A 21302-nucleotide genomic window follows, 5' to 3' on the forward strand; every position below is an offset into this window, starting at 1 on the left:
GCTCCAAACTCTAGCCGGTTTGATCTCTCCTTCCAACGAACACGTAGAGACGAGACCATTCGGTTTCCGTCTCAACAGGTCCCTATTGCTGTTGCAGGAAGGAAGAGAAAGGGTGAGGGCTGAAGTGTGGGAGATAGGTCAGACCTGGTTGAGAGCCCTGTCGACAATGGTTCTGAGGAATCCCCAGTTGAGGAAGACAACATTTTGGAGTCTCCCTTGTTGAAGTTGGCCTCATCAGAACATATGCGACGGAGATGGTGGAACTGGGAGCTAGAATGGAGTCTTTACAGGAAGCTGGGTGCGAGGATGCATAGTTTAGGTAGCTGTGGGTTTATAGTGGAAATTAGGGGCTAGTCTATCCCAGAAAAGAAAACAGAGATGTCGAGAAGAGCAGGGAGGCGTCAGAGATAGACCAGGTTGAAAGCGAGGGCGGGCTGTAAACTAGAAGCGAAATCGATTATCTTTTCCAATTCCGGACGAGAGAGGGAAGCAGCACCAATGGTATTAATGATATATCAGAGAAAGAGTTGAGTGGGGGCCAGAACAGGACTATATTACATGAACCCGACGAAGAGACAGGCGTAACTAGGGCCCATGCAAGCACCCATTGTCACTCATCTGACCTGAAGAAAATGAGAGCAGTTAAAAGATTACCTCAGATTACAACAGGATCTTGATCAGATAGACCAATGGGCTGAGAAGTGGCGGATGGAGTTTAATTTGGATAAATGCGAGGTGCTGAATTTTGGGAAAGCAAATCTTAACAGGACTTATACACTTCATGGTGAGGTCCGAGGAGTGTTGCTGAACAAAAAGACCTTGGTGTGCAGGGTCTCAGGTAGATAGGATAGTGAAGAAGGCTCACAATCCAAAGATGGGTAGGTTACTGTTTGGAGGGTCAGTGTGGACTTGTTGGGCCAAATGGCCTATTTCCTTACTGTAGGAATCACAATGCAACAAATTCAAGCTTAGCCTGGCCAATCTTTCCCCAACTGACAACCCACTTCAAACATTATCAGGATTGTTTCCAACACATTTATGTCCTTCCTTAACTAAGGTAGCCAGTACAATGTACAGTACCCCAGTTCACCAGCACCCTGTATAACTAAAGCATAACGTCCAGACATTGATATTCAAATCCCCTCAATATGTAACAGCCGAGCAGCCTTCATAATGGCCTGCTGTAACTGCATCTTAATTTATTGTGATTCCTACAGTAAGGAAATAGGCCATTTGGCCCAACAAGTCCACACTGACCCTCCACAGTAACCTACCCAGACCCATTCCCTTATCCTATATTTACCCCTGATTAATGCACCTAACACTATGGACAATAGCATGGCCAATTCACCTGACTTGCACATCTTTGGATTGTGAGAGGAAACCGGAGCACTCAGAGGAAACTCACGCAGACACAGGGAGAATATGCAAACTCCACGCAGAGAGTCACCCAAGGCTAGGATCAAACCTGGGTCCCTGGTGCTGTGAGGCAGCAGTGCTAACCACTGAGCCACCGTGCCATCCCCATGATATGTGAGCAAAATGTTACAGAACACCAGCCACCATTTCTTTGGAGTAGCTACGGTGAATAATAGGGTGAACGTTCAGAGATGTCCTGCTTGGCCAGGATAATATCCTTACTTAGTGGGGAATGGTGGAATTGTGCAAGAACAAAAACATTATGCTCAGAAACATGCAGATTACTGGACAACACAATGGCATACTGCACTCTAATATTTTGTGAAAGTGAACAAGGTATTATGAGAACTGCAGATCCCTTAAAAAATTTTCCACTGATAATGTTGAAGGTTTTTCTAACATAGCATAAAGTTCAGGTTCCATGGTTTCCCAGCATACAGCCTCAATGTGTCAAGTCTCTACGTACTAGCATTCAATCAAAGAAGGTGGCCTACCTGGTTCACTCAAACAGAAGCAGCCAATCTTCTTTCCATCTGTGAATGGGGTTATCCAATTGTTCTTTTGTTCTTCTGAACCGAATGTCAAAATTGGACCCAGATACAATGACTGGGAAAGGAAGAGAAAACTGTGAATGTTTGTTAAATTTTTGGCAAATAATATAATAGCATGAGAAAGTCTAAACACAGAAGCAATGAAGGAGGAATACCAATCTGCTACAAATGACACATGTTGATCTATTGGTTAATTCTGTGATAGTCTATAATTTTTGCACCTGTCTGTAATTTACTTTCAGATTTTTCCCACTAGCTGGTGGGCTATAGCATACACTGAGCAATAGAATGGCATCTTTTTTTGTTCCTTAGCTCCAATCAAATAGAATCTATCATTGACCCTCTGCAATACCTTATTTGAGATAGAGAAAAATAAACTTTAAAAAATGACCCTCTACGCTTTGCTTGAATTTGGTTCCTTAGATGCCACAGGCTTTAATGATATGCCCAAATATCAGTACAACTATTCAAATTCTGATGTCCACATGTGTACTTACAGTAAGGTCATTCAGTGTAGAAATCACAGATCTAAATTATTTTTCCCTCTTACAAACAAAGTAGAACTCAGACAACTTGCAGCAAGACCTTTGCCATGCTCTGTCATACTGTGGCTCCTGGTCTCCCAGCTTAAATAAGCGAACAACATACAAACTGAGTTTTGGAATTAAGCCTGCTCTTTCTCTATGGCTTTGTTATTGGCATTGACACTGTACACTCAGGGGGAGCCAAGATGAAAATGCTTCTCAACAGTATCAAGAATACATCAAAGACTGATGTCAACAATTCCATGAAACATTCATAGTATGCAAACATATCATTTAACAGGGATGCTTTTCTATTACAACATGAACTAAGTTATTTTTCACAATACATGAGTTCTCATTAACAAAGTAGTCTGTCAATGTTTTCTTCAATGATCCTATGGATGATTGTCCATTTAGCATCGTATTGGACCACACAGATCAGGAGGTTTTTAAGGCATGAAGTTGAAACCACAGCGCCACCAGCGAAAGGTTTCTTTGGGCGATGTTTGTTCCTGCATGACATCACTGAATCTGAATGACACAAGCATGGTTTTCCTCTATTTGAGCCTAAAGATCTTGAAGGGACATTATCATGTATGATAGTCAGTCAAACAGACTGATGCAACAGCAGATACAAAGTTTGGTCAATGAACAGAATATTGGGAGAGATAGACAGTACCAGAATAAAGAACAGTAAGTTTATGGTTGGGGTCAGATTAAGGGAGAAAATAATAAATTCGAAATTAGGGTTACTGTCCATCTAGCGAATGTATGGAGTATAGTAAATAAGATGGTGAGTTACAGTCACAGATTACCAGGTGGAAATATGATGTTATGACAACAATAGATACCTTGCTAAAAGGATAGCACTGGGTGTCAATATTTCTGGATATAGGAGGGCAGGAAGGCAAGGAAAGGAAAAAAAGGGAGGATGGTGGTATTAGAGAGGGAACTATTAGTGCTGGAGAAATAAGGTATCACAGAGGGTCAATGATAGAATCTATTTGATTGGAGCTAAGGAACAAAAAAAATGCCATTCTATTGCTCAGTGTATGCTATAGCACACCAGTTAGTGGGAAAAATTAAGAGAGACAAATCTGAAAGTAAATTACAGACGGGTGCAAAAATTATAGGATGGTTATAGTAGGGGAATTTAACTAACCAAAAGTAGCAACTGCTAATACTGGTCTAAAAGGGGCAAAAGGTCTTACAGTTATTCAGGAAAATCTTCTTGGTCTGTTATCGGTCCAATCAGAAATGCACCAACGCTTAGTCTGGTTCTTAGGATTAAGTTGGGCCAGGTGGATCAAGTGCTAATAGGAGAACAGTTAAGGGACAGTGATCATTGTATCGTTAGGTTTAAGTTGGCAATAGGAAAAGACAAAAAAAAATCTGAAGTAAAAATAATTAACTGAGGCGAAGACAAATTCAATGGTAAACTGATCTGTGCCAAATAAACTACAATTAAAGGTTGGCAGAGAAAACAGTAGCTGAACAAGAAATACGTTCAAAGAAGAGTACAGGAGTTGGGAGGTCACGTTACAGCTGTATAGGATATTGCTTAGGCCACTTTTGCAATGTTGTGTACAATTCTGGTCTCCCTTCTATTAGAAGGATGTTGTGAAACTTGAAAGGGTTTAGAAAAGATTTACACAGATGTTGCCAGGGTTGGAGGATTTGAGCTTTGTGGGGGAGGGAGTGGGGGGTGGGGAGAGGCTGGGACTGTTTTCCCTGGAACATCAGAGGCTGAGGGGTGAGCTTATCGAGGTTTCTCAAATCATGAGGGGCATGGGTTGTGTAAATAGACAAGGTATTTTTCCTTGGGTGGTGGAAGTCCCGATCTAGAGAGCATAGATTTAGGGTGCAACTTAAGAGGCAACTTTATCACGTAGAGGGTGGTGCGTGTATGGAATGAGCTGCCAGAGAAAGTGGAGGAGGCTGGTACAATTACAACATTTAAAAGGCATCTGGATGTGTACATGAATAGGAAGGATTTAGAGGGATATGGACCAAATGCTGCAAAATTGGACTGGATCAGGTTAGGATATCTGGTTGGCATGGACGAGTTGGACCGAAAGATATGTTTCCATGTTGTACATCTCCAAGACTCTGTCTCTAAGTGGTATTTCAGGATCAGTCAAGATATATTCCCTTGAGATGGAAAGGTAGGAATAACAAAGGCAGAGCTACTTGGCTGACAAAAGAAATAGAAATTTCGATAAGAAGAAAAAGAGTCCTTACGACAATTGTCTGGTGAAAAATATAACTGAAAAGCAAGGTTAGTATATATGGGAGATGAAAAAAACAAATAAGAAAGGCAAAGAAGGAGTATAAAAAGAGGCAGGCATCTAACGTAAAAACAAATCCAAAGTCCTCTGCAGGCATCTAAATATTAAAAGGAATAGGGCCAAGGTCTGCCTTTATTTCTGATGAAGGGCTTTTGCCTGAAACGTCGATTTTGCTGCTCCTCGGATGCTGCCTGAACTGCTGTGCTCTTCCAGCACCACTAATCCAAAATCTGGTTTCCAGCATCTGCAGTCATTGTTTTTACCAAGGTTTTATACGTGGAGGTAAAGGTCTTTTCAGAGGTATTAAAAGAATACTTTGCATCTGTCTTGATCAAGAAAGAAAATATACTCAAACCCTTTGTGAGAAAGAAGGTAATTCAGACGGTGGAAGGTTTAAAATTGAAAAGGAAGTTGTATTGGATATGCTTTGCATACTTAAAGTGGACAAGGCATCAGGACCAGGTGAGATGCATCCAAGGATACTACAAGAACTAAGAAGAGAAATTGCAGAGGCACTGACCATCACTTTGCAATTTTTCCTCAGATTCAAGGGGTGGTGTCAGCGGACTGGTGTATTGTTCTAAAAAGGATTTAAAGATTTTCTCAACAACTACTGGCCAGTTAGTTTAACCTTTTATGGTGGGGAAGCTGAGAGACACAATAACTTGCTTAAAAATTAATGGTCACAAGGATATATGCAGCCACATAAAAGAATGGATAGTTACAGTTTATGAAATAAAAAGGCAGTAGCAACAAGAAAATGGAATTCACTGACTGATAGGAAACAGAGAGATGCTCATCAGATGTTTCTCAGGTTAGAGGAAGTGCAATTTCCTCTAAGGTTAATATTAGAACCCCTACCTTTCCTGATACAAAAGATGATGCTGTCACTTTAAGGGGTTATTTTGGCCTGTTTTTTTTTAAGGGAGGTTATATCACAGAGATGGAGAGCTGTCTCTAAGAATGTAGAAAAAACTTTAAAAGTTGGAACAATAGAAGCAGCCTGAGTGTGGCCAGCACTTTCAGACTAGGCTTTCTAGTTTTTTTTAGTTTTTAGGTTTAGCTTTAAGCAGAAGCCTTTGGGGTCTCAAAGGAGTTGGAAGCTTCAGTGAATGTCTCTCCTAGCTGCAACTTTCTCTGAATTTTCTCAATGTTTTTCCTCCTGGACTGGAGAACTGCATGTGAGAATCTGTGTGTCGGAAAGGGTTGTGTTTACAGGATGTTACTAAAGTTGAACAGTTAATTAGTAATAGTTACTGTATCTACTACTCTGCCATTTTTTCCCTCAGTTAAATTATTCTAAATTCCTCTTCCTTTTGTTTGTATTTAACTATAGTGTTTAAATAAGTTGTGTTTTGCTTAACTTCAAGTAGTTTGATCAGTTGCATCGGGAACACAGCACTTCACAACTACCTTTAAAGTAAGAAGGAGTTAGAGTCTAGGCCACCTTCTTAAAATATTTTGAGGGAGTCTGGTCTGGTCCACAACAATATTAGTGACCTAGACCTTGGTGTACAGTGCACAATTTCAAAACTTGCAGATGATGCAAAGCTTGGAATCTTTGTGAACTTTAAGGAGACTCATATTCAAAATAAAATTAACAGGTAGAATGGAGGGAAAAAGGCAGATTAAGTTCAATTCAGAAAACTGAAGCAAAACAAAACACTTCTAAAGTGTTACAAGAGCAGGGACCAGGGTTTATATGTGCATATGTCATTGAAAAAGTCAAGATGGATTGTAAAAAATAATGGGATAAAGAACATTGAAGAGACATGCCTTAAGACTTTCAGAAAGGAGGTGAAGAAAAAACTGTCAGACTAGGCCAGGAGATAGCCACACCGGGCCGAGAGACCGCCACGCCGGGCCGAGAGACCGCCACGCCGGGCCGAGAGATCGCCACGCCGGGCCGAGAGACAGCCATGCCAGACTGGGAAACCATCAAGCTAGGCCGGAGATGACTATGCTGGGTTCTCGCTGAGACGGAGAGTCCGAGTCCACACTGAGGCCAGGAGTGCAGAGCATTTATGAGAAGAGGGAAAAAAACACTTAAGATAGAAATAAAAAGAAATGTATTGAGCAGATCAGGTCTGGCTGAGGAGTCCTATTCTGCCACCATCTTGGAATTTAATAGTGGGGTACTGTGGGGAGTGGTACTAGGACCCCAAATATTCACTATATATAACGATTTAGATGAACTAAATGTAATACCTCAAAATTTGCATACGACTTCAAGCAAGGTGGAAGCATGAGCGATGAGGAGGATGCAGAGAGATTGCAATGTACTTGTGCAGATTGAGTGATCAGGCAAATGTATGGCAGATGCAGTATAATGGGGATAAATGGGAGATTATCCACTTTGGCAGTAAAAATAGGAAGGCAGATTATGATTTGAATGGCTGTAAATTGAGAGAGGGAAATGTTCAACAAGACCTGGGTGTCCTCATGCTCCAGTTGCTGAAAATAAACATGCAGGTGCAGCAGGCAGTGAAGAAGGCCCTCAGAATAAGAGGGTTTGAATACAGGAACAGGAGTGTCTTGCTGCAATTATTCAGGTCATTGGTGAGGCCACATCTGGAATGTTATGTGTAGTTTTGGTCTCCTTACCTAGGAAAGGATGTTCTTGCTACAGAGGGATTGTAGTGAAAACTTATCAAATTGGTTCCTGGGATGGCAGGACTGACATGTGAGGAGAGATTGAGTTGGTTAAGATTGTATTCACTGGAGTTTAGAAATACGAGGGGATCTCTTAGAAACCTATAAAATTCTAAACAGACTAGACAGGTTAGATGTAGGAAAGATGTTCCTGATAGTGGTGGACTCCAGAACCAGGAGTTGTAGCTTGAAGATAAGGGGTAAACTTTTTAGGACTAGAATGAGGAGAGATTTCTTCAGCCAAAGCATTGCATGTTTCAAGGAGGTAAACATAGCCCATGTAGCTTAAGGGATCAAGGGGTATGGGAGGGGAGACTGCAGAATTTTGTATTCAGCTCGATGATCAGTCATGATCATCTCAAATGATGGAGTAGTCTCCAGGGGTCAAATAGCCTACTTCTCCCATATTCTATGGTTTATATTTCTATGGCTACATTGTTACGCAACTAATAATTTATATCAGTCTCAGCCTTCACCATATTAGTGACCTTCTCTTTTACAGGGAAGGCTACCTAAGGTATGCCACAACGTTAAACAGTCCCCTATAGTGCACAGTTGACACTATGAGCACCAAATAGAGAAGTTCAATGCAGGATCCACTCTGGGCCACACTACAATTAAGGAATTGAAGTTAATCCTTCAGTCATGAATGCTTCTCATGGACGGGTTGACCGAAGGCTCTGTTTCCATGCAGTACATCTCGATGACTCTATTTGGACTGGTGTTGGCAGATTGCAAATCACAACCCTCAAGTTCAAAAGCCTAGGCACACCAATATCTATATCCTAAGGTTCAAATATGAATCTGTGTTGACTTAGAACTTCAGGCTATGGAGCAGGAAAAGTATAAGGGAGCAACACAAATAAAGGTTTTTAATTCACTCTGGGGATATAGGCATTGTTAGCAAGACTAGCATCTACTGTCCATAGTTAGATGCCCTTGTGATAGTTAGTCACCTTTGTGAACCACTATCGTCTATGGTTCTCCCAGGACAAAGTTTGAAACAGCAACAAAATTGTTCAAGTCAGGATGGTATAAGATAGTATAAAGTTGCAGATGCTATAAGTTGAGGAAGTACTGTAAAAGAGGTCTTGGCAAGTTGTTGTTGTTGTTCATCTTGTTGGCAGCATACACTGCAGCTATTCCTGGTTACCAAGATCTGGCTCTGGTGTGAAGTTCTGATGAACAGCCTACTAGCCCTCATCACCTAGGTTCATTTATGAAGAATGAGACATGAAATGCAGCTTTTATACATATTTAATCATATGTCAACAATACAATACATCAATGCATTTAAGAGAAAACTAGAGAGATTACACGGATTGTGAGAGATTAAATGTCTCACAACAACTGTTTCTAGGTGCACAATAAAGTGACACAGCTCTGAGTCATTACATTTTACTTGTGCATCAACTTCATTAAAATATCATTGCACAAAAAATGTAAAATGAACAATAATCATTTTCAAGACACAAAAGCACTATAATGCATCAGTACTATTAAATTAGGACTGGTGTAACTGAACATCTCAAAAAATGTTAGGTTATATAATGTCATTCTGGATGAAATGGGAAAATTAACATTGCACTCAGTTTGATTAATCAGTATTCATATCCTGAAAGACTAAAAGACTAGAATGACAAATATGGCCCTAAAAAGATACTAAGGAATTAGTTTGCTTGACAAGAATCATTCAGTGAAAATGGAATACATATATATAATGGACTTACATTATTTACACTCATGATGGCGCCCGTGGAAGCACAGCCCCGGCTTATTTCCTCCATAGCAATGGCGTATGCCAGATAATCCAATCCTGCTCCACCATACTTCTCAGGTACATCCATTGCCATGAGCCCAAGTTCTCCCATTTTCTTTATCTGACAACACATAATTAATGCTGCAATATCACAACAGGACTCACACTTTGAATCTAATGCATAAAAGCAGCAATTAGCAAATGGGATTTATCACAAACGGGAATGAAAACTTTATTTATGTAGCATCTTTCATAACTTTAGGACATTCAAAAGCACTTTACTGAACTAAGTAATGTCATTGGCACTCACTGTGCAACGTGGAAAATCACAATATTAGAAAAAAAATTATGGTCATAGAGATGTACAGCATGGAAACAGACCCTTCGGTCCAACCCATCCATGCCGACCAGATATCCCAACCCAATCTACTCCCACCTACCAGCACCAGGTCCATATCCCTCCAAACCCTTCCTATTCACATACCCATCCAGATGCCTCTTAAATGTTGCAATTTTACCAGCCTCCACCACTTCCTCTGGCAGCTCATTCCATACACGTACCACCCTCTGTGTGAGAAAGTTGCCCCTTAGGTCCCTTTTATATCTTTCCCCTCTCACCCTAAACCTATGCCCTCTAGTTCTGCTTTCTCCCACCCCAGGGAAAAGACTTTGCCTATTTATCCTGACCATGCCCCTCATGATTATATAAACCTCTATAAGGTCACCCCTTAGCCTCCAACACTCCAGGGAAAACAGCCCTAGCCTATTCAAATTGTCTAGCTCAAACTGTCCAACCCTGGCAACATCCTTGTAAATCTTTTCCGAACCCTTTCAAGTTTCACAACATCCTTTCAATAGGAAGGAGACCAGAATTGCACGCAATATTCCAAAAGTGGCCTAACCAATGTCCTGTACAACCGCAAAATGACCTCCCAACTCCTATACTCATTATTCTGACCAATAAAGGAAAGCATAGCAAACGCCTTCTTCACTATCGTATCTACCTGCGACTCCACTTTCAAGGAGCTATGAACCTGCACTTCAAGGTCTCTTTGTTCAGCAACACTCCTGGTACCTTACCATTAAGTGTATAAGTCTTGCTCTGATTTGCTTTCCCAAAATGTAGCACCTCACATTTATCTGAATTAAACTCCATCTGCCACATCTCAGCCCATTGGCCCATCTGGTCATGATTCTGGTCTAATCTGAGGTAACCTTCTTTGCTATCCAATACACCTCCAATTTTGGTGTCATCTGCAAACTTAACTATACCTCCTATGCTCACATGGAAATCATTTATATAAATGATGAAAAGTAGTGGACCCAGCACCAATCCTTGTAGCACTCCAGCTGTCACAGGCCTCCAGTCTGAAAAACCACCCTCCACCACCACCTTCTGTCTTCTACCTTTGAGCCAGTTCTGTATCCAAGTGGCTAGTTCTCCCTGTATTCCATGAGATGTAACCTTGATAACCAGTCTCCCATGGGAAACCTTGTTGAATGCCTTACTGAAGTCCATATAGGTCATATCCACCACTCTGTCCTAATCAATCTTCTTTGTTACTTCTTCAAAAAACTCAATCAAGTTCATGAGACAGGATTTCCCATGCACAAAGCCACGTTGGCTATCCCTAATCAGTTCTCACTTTCTCCTATCCCTAATCAGTCCTTGCCTTTCCAAATACATGTACATCCTGTCCCTCAGGATTCCCTCCAACAACTTGCCCACCACCAACATTAGGCTCCCCAGTCTATAGCTGTCCTTACCTTACATAGTGGCACCACATTAGCCAATCTCCAGTCTACCAGCACCTCAACTGTGACTACTGATGTTAAAATATCTAAGCAAGGGACCCAGCAATCACTTCCTTAGCTTCCCACAGAGTTCTAGGGTACACCTGATAAGGTCCTGGGGATTTATCCACTTTTATTATTTCAAGACATCCCGCATTTCCTCCTCTGTAATATGGACATTTTGCAAGGTGTCACCATCTATTTCCCTACATTGTATATCTTCCACGTCCTATTCCACAGTAAATACTGATGCAAAATATTTGTTTAGTATCTCCCCCATCTCCTGCGGCTCCACACAAAGGCCACCTTGCTGATCTTTGAGGGGCCCTATTCTCTCCCTAGTTACCTTTTTGTCCTTAATGTATTTGTAAAAACCCTTTGGATTCTCCATAATTCTATTTGCCAAAGCTGTCTCATGTCCCCTTTTTTTGCCCTCCTGATTTCCCTCTTAAGTATACTCCAGTTCCTTTATACTCTTCTAAGGATTCACAAGATCTATCCTGTCTATACCTGACATATGCTTCCTTCTTTGTCTTAACCAAAACCTCAATTTTTTTAGTCATCCAGCATTCCCTATACCAACCAGCCTTCCCTTTCACCCTAACAGGAACATACTTTCTTTGTATTCTTGTTATCTCACTTCTGAAGGCTTCCCATTTTCCAACAGTCCCTTTACCTGCGAACATCTGCCGCCAATCAGCTTTTGAAAGTTCTTGCTTGATATCTTCAAAATTAGCCTTCCTCCAATTTAGAATTTCAACTTTTAGATCTGGTCTATCATTTTCCATCACTAATTTTAAAATTAATGGCATTATAGTAGCTGACCCCAAAGTGCTCCCTTACTGACATCTCAGTCACCTGTCTTGCCTTATTTCCCAAGAGTAGGTCAAGATTTGTACCTTCGCTAGTAGGTACATCCACATACTGAATCAGAAAATTTTCTTGTTCTCACTTAACAAATTCCTCTCCATCTAAACCCTGAACAATATGGCAGTCCCAGTCTATGTTTGGAAAGTTAAAATCCCCTACCATAACCACCCTATTATTCTTACAGATAACTGAGATCTCCTTACAAATTTGTTTCTCAATTTCCCTCTGACTATTAGGGGGTCTATAATACAATCCCAATAAGGTGATCATCCCTTTCTTATTTCTCAGTTCCACCCAAGTAACCTCCCTGGATGTATTTCCAGGAATTTCCTCCCTCAGCACAGCTGTAATGCTATCCTTTATCAAAAACGCCACTCCCCCTCCTCTCTTGCCTCCCTTTCTGTCCTTCCTGTAGCATTTGTATCCTGGAACATTAAGCTGCCAGTCCTGTCCATTCCTGAACCACGTTTCTGTAATTGCTATGACATCCCAGTCCCATGTTCCTAACCATGCCCTGAGTTCATCTGCCTTCCCTGTTAGGTCTCTTGCATTGAAATAAATGCAGTTTAATTGATCATCCTACCTGTACTCTGCTTTGTCCCTGCCTGCCCTGACTGTTTGACTATTTTACAGGTCATGTACATTCACTGCAACTACAGCAATCCTTCACCCATTTAATATCCAGAAGGAAAGTTTTGCAGAAACTTTTCTGTGATAGTTAAAAATAATCAAATAAAGCTCTCCCATAATACCATTTTTCTATTATGATGTGTTGCCTAAAATACTGCTGTCTTACTTCCAAATGGCAACAAAGGAAAGTGTGAAAAGGGTTAAAGAAAGCACGCTAGGTGACAGAACTGAAGCACAGCATTAAGCAGATCCTGACAGCTGCTATAATTAATGTCCTAAACAGCACATGGATTAAAGATTGTGTGATAGTTACTTTGAAATACATACATATTTAAACATTTTACATTTTTCCCCATTAAAAATATTCTATGAGCTTTGGCAATTTTACAAGGAATGGTTCTATATAATGATATGAAAAGAAAAATACAGTTATTTAATTCTGTTATTTCCACAAGCATTAGCTGTCAAATGAAATGTTTAAACACTTGAATGAGATGAGCTAGTTCTACCAAAATCCAGCTGTAAATAGCTGATAGGCTAATTGATTCTGCCAAGTAGTCACATAGAACCATAAAAATCCTATAGCTTGGAAACAGGCCATACGGCCCATTTAGTCCACAACAATCCTCTGAACTGTATCCCACCCAGACTCACTCCCTTAATCTATGACCCTGCATTTCCCCTGGCTGATACACCTAGCCTACGTATCCTTGGACACTATGGGCAATGTAGCATGGCCAATTCACCTAATCTGCATACCTTTGGACTGGAGGAGGAAACGGAGCACCTGAGGGGACCCACGCAGAAATGGGGAGAATGTGCCAGTTCCACAGAGACAGTCGCCCAAAGGGTGGAATCTATCTGTGAGGCAAAAATACTAACCACTGAGCCACCGTCTCACCCATAGCTAGCTTTTATTCATGTGATGAACCAGTGCAGTATTGCTCATGATGACGAATATAGATTGGAGTATTACACCAGATAATTCATAATAAATTGCACACATTGATCTGATGTTCCATAGCCGGCTAGAAATAAAATTAAACAAAGTATACATGGAATATCAATGGAAAAATTGACAGAATTCCAGGACATCAATGGAAAATGCAAAATATCCAGTAGTGGGAAGTAACTTGATTTGTTTGCTGATTTTGTCATCCACCAGATGTCCTACGTTAAAAATCACACAACACCAGGTTATAGTCCAACAGGTTTAATTGGAAGCACACTAGCTTTGGCAGCAACGCTCCTTCATCAGGTGACTATCACCTGATGAAGGAGCGTCGCTCCGAAAGCTAGTGTGCTTCCAATTAAACCTGTTGGACTATAACCTGGTGTTGTGAGATTTTTAACTTTATACACCCCAGTCCAACACCGGCATCTCTGAATCATGTCCAATGGATGTCCTACCTTTACGAGAAGCATTGTGACTGTTGGTAAAGTCCACTAATGTGGAACATCCATGAATTCTCCAGATCTAATTTTCTCAAACTAAGAAGAAAGGATTACCCTCACACTAAAATGAGAGGAATGGCAGAGCATTATGAGGATCATGAAAGTTTACTGGAAAACATAGATGGGCCAGCAGATATCGCTCAATGTATAAAAGCATGATGAGACACATACAGGAAAGATTATAAACTATTAAAAATGAAATAGGAGAGCAAGATATTGTGAAACTTGAAAGGGCTCAGAAAAGATTTACAAGAATGTTGCCAGGATTGGACAGTCTGAGCTATAGGGAGAGGTTGAATAGGCTGTTTTCTCTGGAGTGTCGGAGGCTGAGGAGTGACCTTATTGAGGTTTATAAAATCATGAGGGGCATGGATAGGATAAATAGATAGATAAAGTCTTTTCCCTGGGGTGAGGGAGTCCAGAAATAGAGGGCATAGGTTTAGGATGAGAGGGGAAAGATATAAAAGAGACCTAAGGAGCAACTTTTTCATGAAGAAGGTGATAAGTGTATGGAATGAGCTGCCAATGGAAGTTGTGGAGGCTGGTACAATTGCAACATTTAAAAGTCATCTGGATGGGTAAATGAATATGAAGAGTTTGGAGGGATATGGGCTGGGTGCTGATAGTTGGGACTAGATTGGGTTGGGATATCTGGTCAGCATGGACAAGTTGGACTGAAGGGTCTGTTTCCATGCTGTACATCTCTGTGACTCTAAGATCTTAGACCGAAATGACCAGATCACTGGAAATTAATGCAAGCAGAAACAGCAGTGGAACCACCACCCCTCACTTACTCTCCAACCCTTGCCTAAATTTTGGGAATGAATCTAGATGCATGAAATGCAATACTTAGGAGATAATGTGTGTGTAAGGTTTCAGTGGGACAGTGGGAAAGTGTATTGTGTACACTTTAGGGTACTCCATTATAGGAGAAATATAAAAATAATAGAAAAGGATTGTACACATTTATTAGGATGCTAGCTTTAATTTTTCTTTATAGTTTCAAAATGACTCAAGAAATTAAAGCTATTTTCAAAGCAGCTGAAAAGGTAAAATGGTGATCCAGTGACCGTGCAAGAACAATGAAGGACATGGTAAGTAATGATGGATTGTCTGGTCAATGCGATAATCATTCAAGGACACAAATGTAAGATAATCAATCACAAATAGAATTATGGGAAATATTATGAAAAAATCTCTTTGTAGAATTGATTAGAAGGTGCTCTGTCATAAACGTGTCGAAGGAAAGTTTGTAAATGCTTTTGAAAGGTAATTAGATACATGCTTGGAGAAGATTAATGTTAATAGGCAGTTATATCTTTAATACAACTGAATTTAGAGACTGCTTTTTACAATGGCATTGCAACAACTAGCATTGTCGAATGGACACATTACTAGGATCCCTTGTGTCGTGTTGGATGAAACATTACAGGGATGCAATCACTGCATGTAAATCCATAAAGTATAAATCACCAAGCTACTCACTCCACTTGACATCTGCACCTCTGAATCGTGGATGAGCAAATCGGCATCTGACCCTAATCATGAACCAGAAACATTGATGTGTATATTTCAGATGAGAAAGCAATGGTAGTGATAGTGATAATTCATGAGTTTACTGACACCATCAGAACTGAGGCTTGGAGATTTGGCTGAAGTATTGCATTATTGGATACTAGTTGAGCTATGAGTGATACTAGCAACAAATGCTAGGTAAGGCACATGGTGTGAGGATGTTTCAGATCAGATGGGAGCAGGTAAGGGAAGATAAAGACATACTAAAATACGTCAGAGATATAGGCATAACGTTACTCTTTGGTGTCCCTGACTAATGGAGGGAAACATTAGTTACAATTCCCTCTCTTTTCTCCAGTGACGTGTTCTGATTGTTTGCATGTAGAGGTTAAGTGAGAATGTGATCTGGCTTAACTGCAATTCTCCCCTGTTGAAACTGGGTTGAAGAAGAATGGCTGGTCATTTAACAAGGATGTAGCAGATTAAACATAGGGCATGTACAGATTTTAGAAACATTGGCTCATCGCTTACTATTCCCAGACTTTAGAACCAGCATGGAACAATTAAGAGTTTTGACCTTAGTGCCATTTCTGCATTATCATTACCTGACCAGCTGCCCATTATATATCTCCTGCACTTTCCACTTGTATAGAAATCAGTGGTGATAAGAATCAAGAGATGAAAAAGTGGGTGGATGCTCTAATATTTCCCACAATACAAGACTACCCAGTCAATATCCCCTTGTTTCTGAGGGGCAAATTAATATCAGTACATAAATGATTTTCTTTAAAGCTGTGCTTGCTGTCAACACAACTTCAGGGGTTGCACTTGCAACACATATAGTCGCTGTGAGAGATACGTCATTGCCCACCACCAAAAACCTCACAACAACTAGCTCACAATAACTACACATACAGTCGCTGTGAGAGATACGTCACTGCCCACCACCAAAAACCTCACAACAACTAGCTCACAATAACTACACATACAGTCACTGTGCGAGATACGTCACTGCCCATCACCAAATACCTCACAATAACTAACTTGCAGGATAACACAATGTTCACTCTGAAAACCTGCATTGCTACAGAGATGCAGCAACAAACCACCCATATTGTCCACTGTTTAAATGTGTGCAACACTTAATATAAGTATAAATACAAACAGATAAGATCTGGTTCTGCAATACAATAAACCATTCAACCAGAAGTCAATTAATTCCAATTCAATAATGACTTGGCAGAGGTTCATGTTACAACTTCTTAATTAAACAGGATTTGGATTTGGCCAAGACTCAGTGGAATAACAACAAACTTCAGCTGCAAGAGCTGAGATTGTACCATTCAAACACTAAGGCTAAGGGTGGTAAGTCAGCGAAGGGTGCCATGAACACACCAGGGAAGTGGCTGATGAGCAAGGCAGTGAGGGGTAAGATGAACAAAACTGTGAGAGGACAGTGAGTGGAATGGCAAGGGTGATGGCAAGCAGTGCACTGACTGGGGTGGCCAGTGAGGGTGGTGCTGTCAAGGTGGTGGTTTCAAGCAGGGGAGTGAGGGAAATGGTGAGAGGCCAATGCAGTGGGGGCGCCAAGGGGCAGGTGCAATGGGGTAGGTATCGTGATGGGAAATCAAAGAGGCTGCAGGGGGTGGGGTCCCAGGGTGGTAGCAAATAGGGGTAGCATGAGGGCAGCATGGGGTGATCACGGGGAGGGCAAAGCTGTGATGGGGTTGACAAAATTTGCAATATGCAGGCTGGCAAGCAGAGCAGCAAGGGGGACGGCATTTAGGTTCAATGGACAATGGATGCACAACGATGAAATCAGCTGCATCTCATGTGCACTAATAGACACAGTAGATGCCAACTTCTTGTTCCGGGTATACGTGATGATAACAATCAAACTGACTTCCTGTTCCAGTGCAGAGGTAGGAATTCAGTGTTACATTAAAGGCAATACCTTACTATGGGCTGTATTGATATTTTTATCTCATTCACGTACGCATTCCCTAAGCTTTCTATCGCATCTTGGACTGTTCTATTTTTAAATATATTAAATTAGGTGATGGATTATCTCAAATTGGATTTTCTGTCTTACAGTAACCTTCCTACAGTCAATTATGAATCAAGAAAGTCAATATAAAACTACACCTGCACTGTTTTTTCAATTATTCATAAATTCAATGCTCTAGAATTAGGACTGGGAAAGGAGCCAAATCCACACACAAAAAGAAAGTCAGTCACCCATTTTCAAGGTCAACAATGGAAACTAGCGGACTGTTCTGAGATTCTGAACAGATTACCTGATAACTTCTCCCAATTAGTTGCATCAGGGCTGAAGGCAGGAAAGTGGCAGCTTATCAACAACCAAAGAGAAGGACATGCGTTCAGTATAGAGTGGAGTTTGGAGTCAGTATTCATCTCTAAAACTGTCTGACTGCAGCTGCAGGAGATGCTAATCCACAAACTGAGAGAAAAAGTGGCAGATTTCCTCCTTCAGCGGCAAAAATGGGGATCTGACCCCAAGAGAGAGACAGATAGAGAGGTCAGTTCAAGCTCCACCTTCTCCAGAACAATTCAAGATGGACAATGGGGTTAAGTGCAGGGTCCATTGTTATTTGTTATTGATATAAACAATTTAGATAAGAATTTAGGAGGCATGGTAAGTAAGCTTGCTCAAGACACCAAAATTGTCAACAGTGAAGAAGGCTATCCCAGACTGCAATGGGATCAATTGTGCCAATGGGCTGAGGACTACCAGGGGGAGTTTAATTTGGATAAATGCAAGGTATTTCATTTTGGTAAAATTAACAAGGTTAGGACTTATACAGATAATGGTAGGCCCCTGTTTAATGATGTTAAACTGACAGATCTAGGGGTTCAGGTACAAAGTTCTTTGAACGTTGTGTCACAGGTAAACAGGGTGGGTAAGAAGCTGTGTAGCATGCTTGCCTTCATTGCTCAGACCTTTGAGTATGGGAATTAGGGTGTGATGTTGAGGTAGTACAAAATGTTGGTGAGGCCACTTTTTGAGGTCAGCATGGATGAGTTGGACCGAAGGGTCTGTTTCCGAGTTGTATGACCCTGACTAAATAAGGGGCATCTACTGTATTGTGTATAGTTCTGGTCTCTCTGCTATAGCAAAAATATTATTAAACTGGAGAAGGTTCAGGAAAGATATACCAGAATGCTGCTAGATCTGGAGGGTTTGAGTTACAAGGAGTATGGGAGGTTGAGGGGTGACTTTATAGAGGTTTATAAAATCATGAGGCGCATAGATAAGGACTTTTTCCTAGGGTGGGTCAGTTCAGAACTAGGCGGCATATTTTTAAAGTGAGAGGAGAAAGGTTTAAAAGAGACCTGAGGGGTAACGTTTTTACACACAGGGTGATTCGCATATGGAATAAACTGTCAGAGGAAATGGTTGATGCAGGTACAGTTACGTCATTTGGATAAGTATGTGAATAGGAAGGGTTTAGAGGATTATGGGCCAACTTAGGAAAGACCAGTTTAATTTGGGAAACCTGTTCAACATGGACAAGTTGGACCGAAGGGTCTGTTTCTGAGCTGTATGACTCTGACTAAATAAGCAGTGTCTACTGTATACATTTGACTACAAGACACTTGTCACTACACTCCAAAGACAATTCATTGTTTAATTCATTTAGAACTTAGACAGTACAGCACACGAACAGGCCCTTTGGCTCACTATGTCTGCACTGGCCATGATGTAATTCTAAACTAGTCCCAATTACCTGCACATGATCTGTGTCCCTCTATTCCCTACCCATTCATGTGTGTCTAAATGCCTCAGATGTTCCAGGCACCTACCACCTTCTGTGTAAAAAAATGTTTCTTGCACATTTCTGTTAAACCTTTTCCCTCTCACCTTAAACGTATGATCCCTAGTATTTGATATTTCCACCTTGTGAAAAAGAGTTGAACTTTCCACCGTGTCCGCGCCTCTCGCATTTCTGTATTTTTTGTTTAGTTCACTTCTGAAGGTCTAGAGAAGACAATTCAAGTTTGTCATTCTCTGTCTATAGTGAATACACGCCAATCCAAGTAACACCCTGATAAACTTCTTTTGCATCCTCTCCCAAGCATCCACATCTTTCCTATTGTGGGGGGACCAGAACAGTGCACAAAGCTTCTAATGTGGCCTAACTAAAGTCTCAAATAGCTGCAACACAACTTGCTAACTTTTATACTCAATGCCCTGATCTATTAAAGGTGAGTATGCTGTATGTTTTTGTTACCACCTTATCCACTTGTGTTGCCACTTTCAGGAAGCTATGGGCTTGGACCCCAAGATCCCTCTGAATATCAATGTTCTGAGGGATCCTGCCATTTACTCTTTGCATTTGACCTCCCAAAATGCATCACCTCACACTTATCTGGATTAAACTCCATTTGCCATTTTTCTACCCAACTTTCCAACTGATCTTATCATGCTGTATCCTTAGATAACCTTCCTCACTATCCACAGTTCCATCATTATTTGCACCATCTGCAAACCCACTAATCAAATCATTTACATTTTCATCTGTCATTTATATATATTACTAACAACAGAGGTCCCAGCACTGATCCTTGCGGAAGACCACTGGTCACAGATCTCCATTCAGCAAAGCATGCCTCCAAAACTACCTTTTATCATCTATAACCAAGTCAATTTTGTATCTAATTTGCTAACTCATCATGGATCCCAAATTATCTAATCTTCTGGACTGGCCTACCATGCCCTACACTCATGAATTGTCTTCATCACTTCCTCAAAAAGCTCAAACCAATTGGTCAGACAAGACCCCCCCACAAAAAGTCATGTTACCTCTACGTTCATTCTTTTCCAAATGCAAGTAAATCCTGTCCCTAAGAATCTTCTCCGATAATTTCCCTACCACTAGAGTAAGGCTCACTGGCCACATCCAACACCTCTTCCTTCTCAATACCAACATACCCCTGAATATCAACATACCATCATCTATATCTTTCTCCTCAGTGAATACTGATGCAATGTGCTCATTAAGGACATCATCCATTTCCTCTGGTTCCACGTGTAAATTTCCTCCTTTGTTCTTGAGTGGACCTATGTTTTCCCTATTTATGTTCTTGCTTCTAATATACATAAACAATGCCTTGGGATTCTCCTTAATCCTATTAAGCAAAGGACATTTCATGGCCCTCCTTGCCTTCCTAATTCCTTGTTAAAGTTCCTTCCTGCTTCCTTTATATTCCTCAAGGACCTTGTCTGATTTCAGTTTCTTAAACCTTACATATGTTTCCTTTTACTTTTTAACTAAATTTTCAATAACTCTTGTCATCCAGGGTTCCTGAATCTTGCCATTCCTATCCTTCAACCTCACTGGCTTCCAATTTCCGAAAGAAATTGAGGGTTTGGTTAAGAAAAAGAAGGAAGCATATGTCAGGTATAGACAGGATAGCTCGAGTGAATCCTTACAAGTGCATAAAGGCAGTGGGGGTATACTTCAGAGGGAAATCAGGAGGGCAAAAAGGGAACATGAGATAGCTTTGGCAAATAAAGTTAAGGAGAATCCAAAGGGTTTTTACGAATACATTAAGGACAAAAGAGTAACGAGGAAGAGAATAGGGCACCTCAAAGATCAGCAAAGCGGCCTTTGGGTGGTGCTGCAGGAGATGGGAGAGATACTAAACGAGTATTTGCATCAGTATTTACTGTGGAAAAAGACATGGAAAATATAGAACGTAGGGAAATAGATGGTGACATCTTGCAAAATGTCCATGTTACAGAGGAGGAAGTGCTGGATGTCATGAAACGCATAAAAGTGGATAAATCCCCAGGACCTGATCAGGTGTACCCTGGAACCCT

The 21302-nt window shown here is 40.9% G+C and overlaps 1 protein-coding gene across 3 annotated transcripts in view; it reads right to left on the minus strand.

Moving 5' to 3' along the window:
* acads (acyl-CoA dehydrogenase short chain) overlaps positions 1-21302 on the minus strand; it is a 190530-nt gene that overhangs the window by 150878 nt on the left and 18350 nt on the right. For all 3 annotated transcript variants that reach the window (XM_060843729.1, XM_060843728.1, XM_060843727.1), the window contains 2 exons: positions 9165-9314; positions 1914-2025 (listed from right to left, as the gene is read on the minus strand). In XM_060843729.1, the coding sequence (XP_060699712.1) occupies positions 1914-2025; positions 9165-9305 (253 nt within the window). In that variant the 5' untranslated portion in view covers positions 9306-9314. The remainder of the gene's footprint in view (positions 1-1913; positions 2026-9164; positions 9315-21302) is intronic.

This window comes from Hemiscyllium ocellatum, chromosome 24, assembly GCF_020745735.1.
Source record: "Hemiscyllium ocellatum isolate sHemOce1 chromosome 24, sHemOce1.pat.X.cur, whole genome shotgun sequence".
Classification (NCBI taxonomy): Eukaryota; Metazoa; Chordata; class Chondrichthyes; order Orectolobiformes; family Hemiscylliidae; genus Hemiscyllium; species Hemiscyllium ocellatum.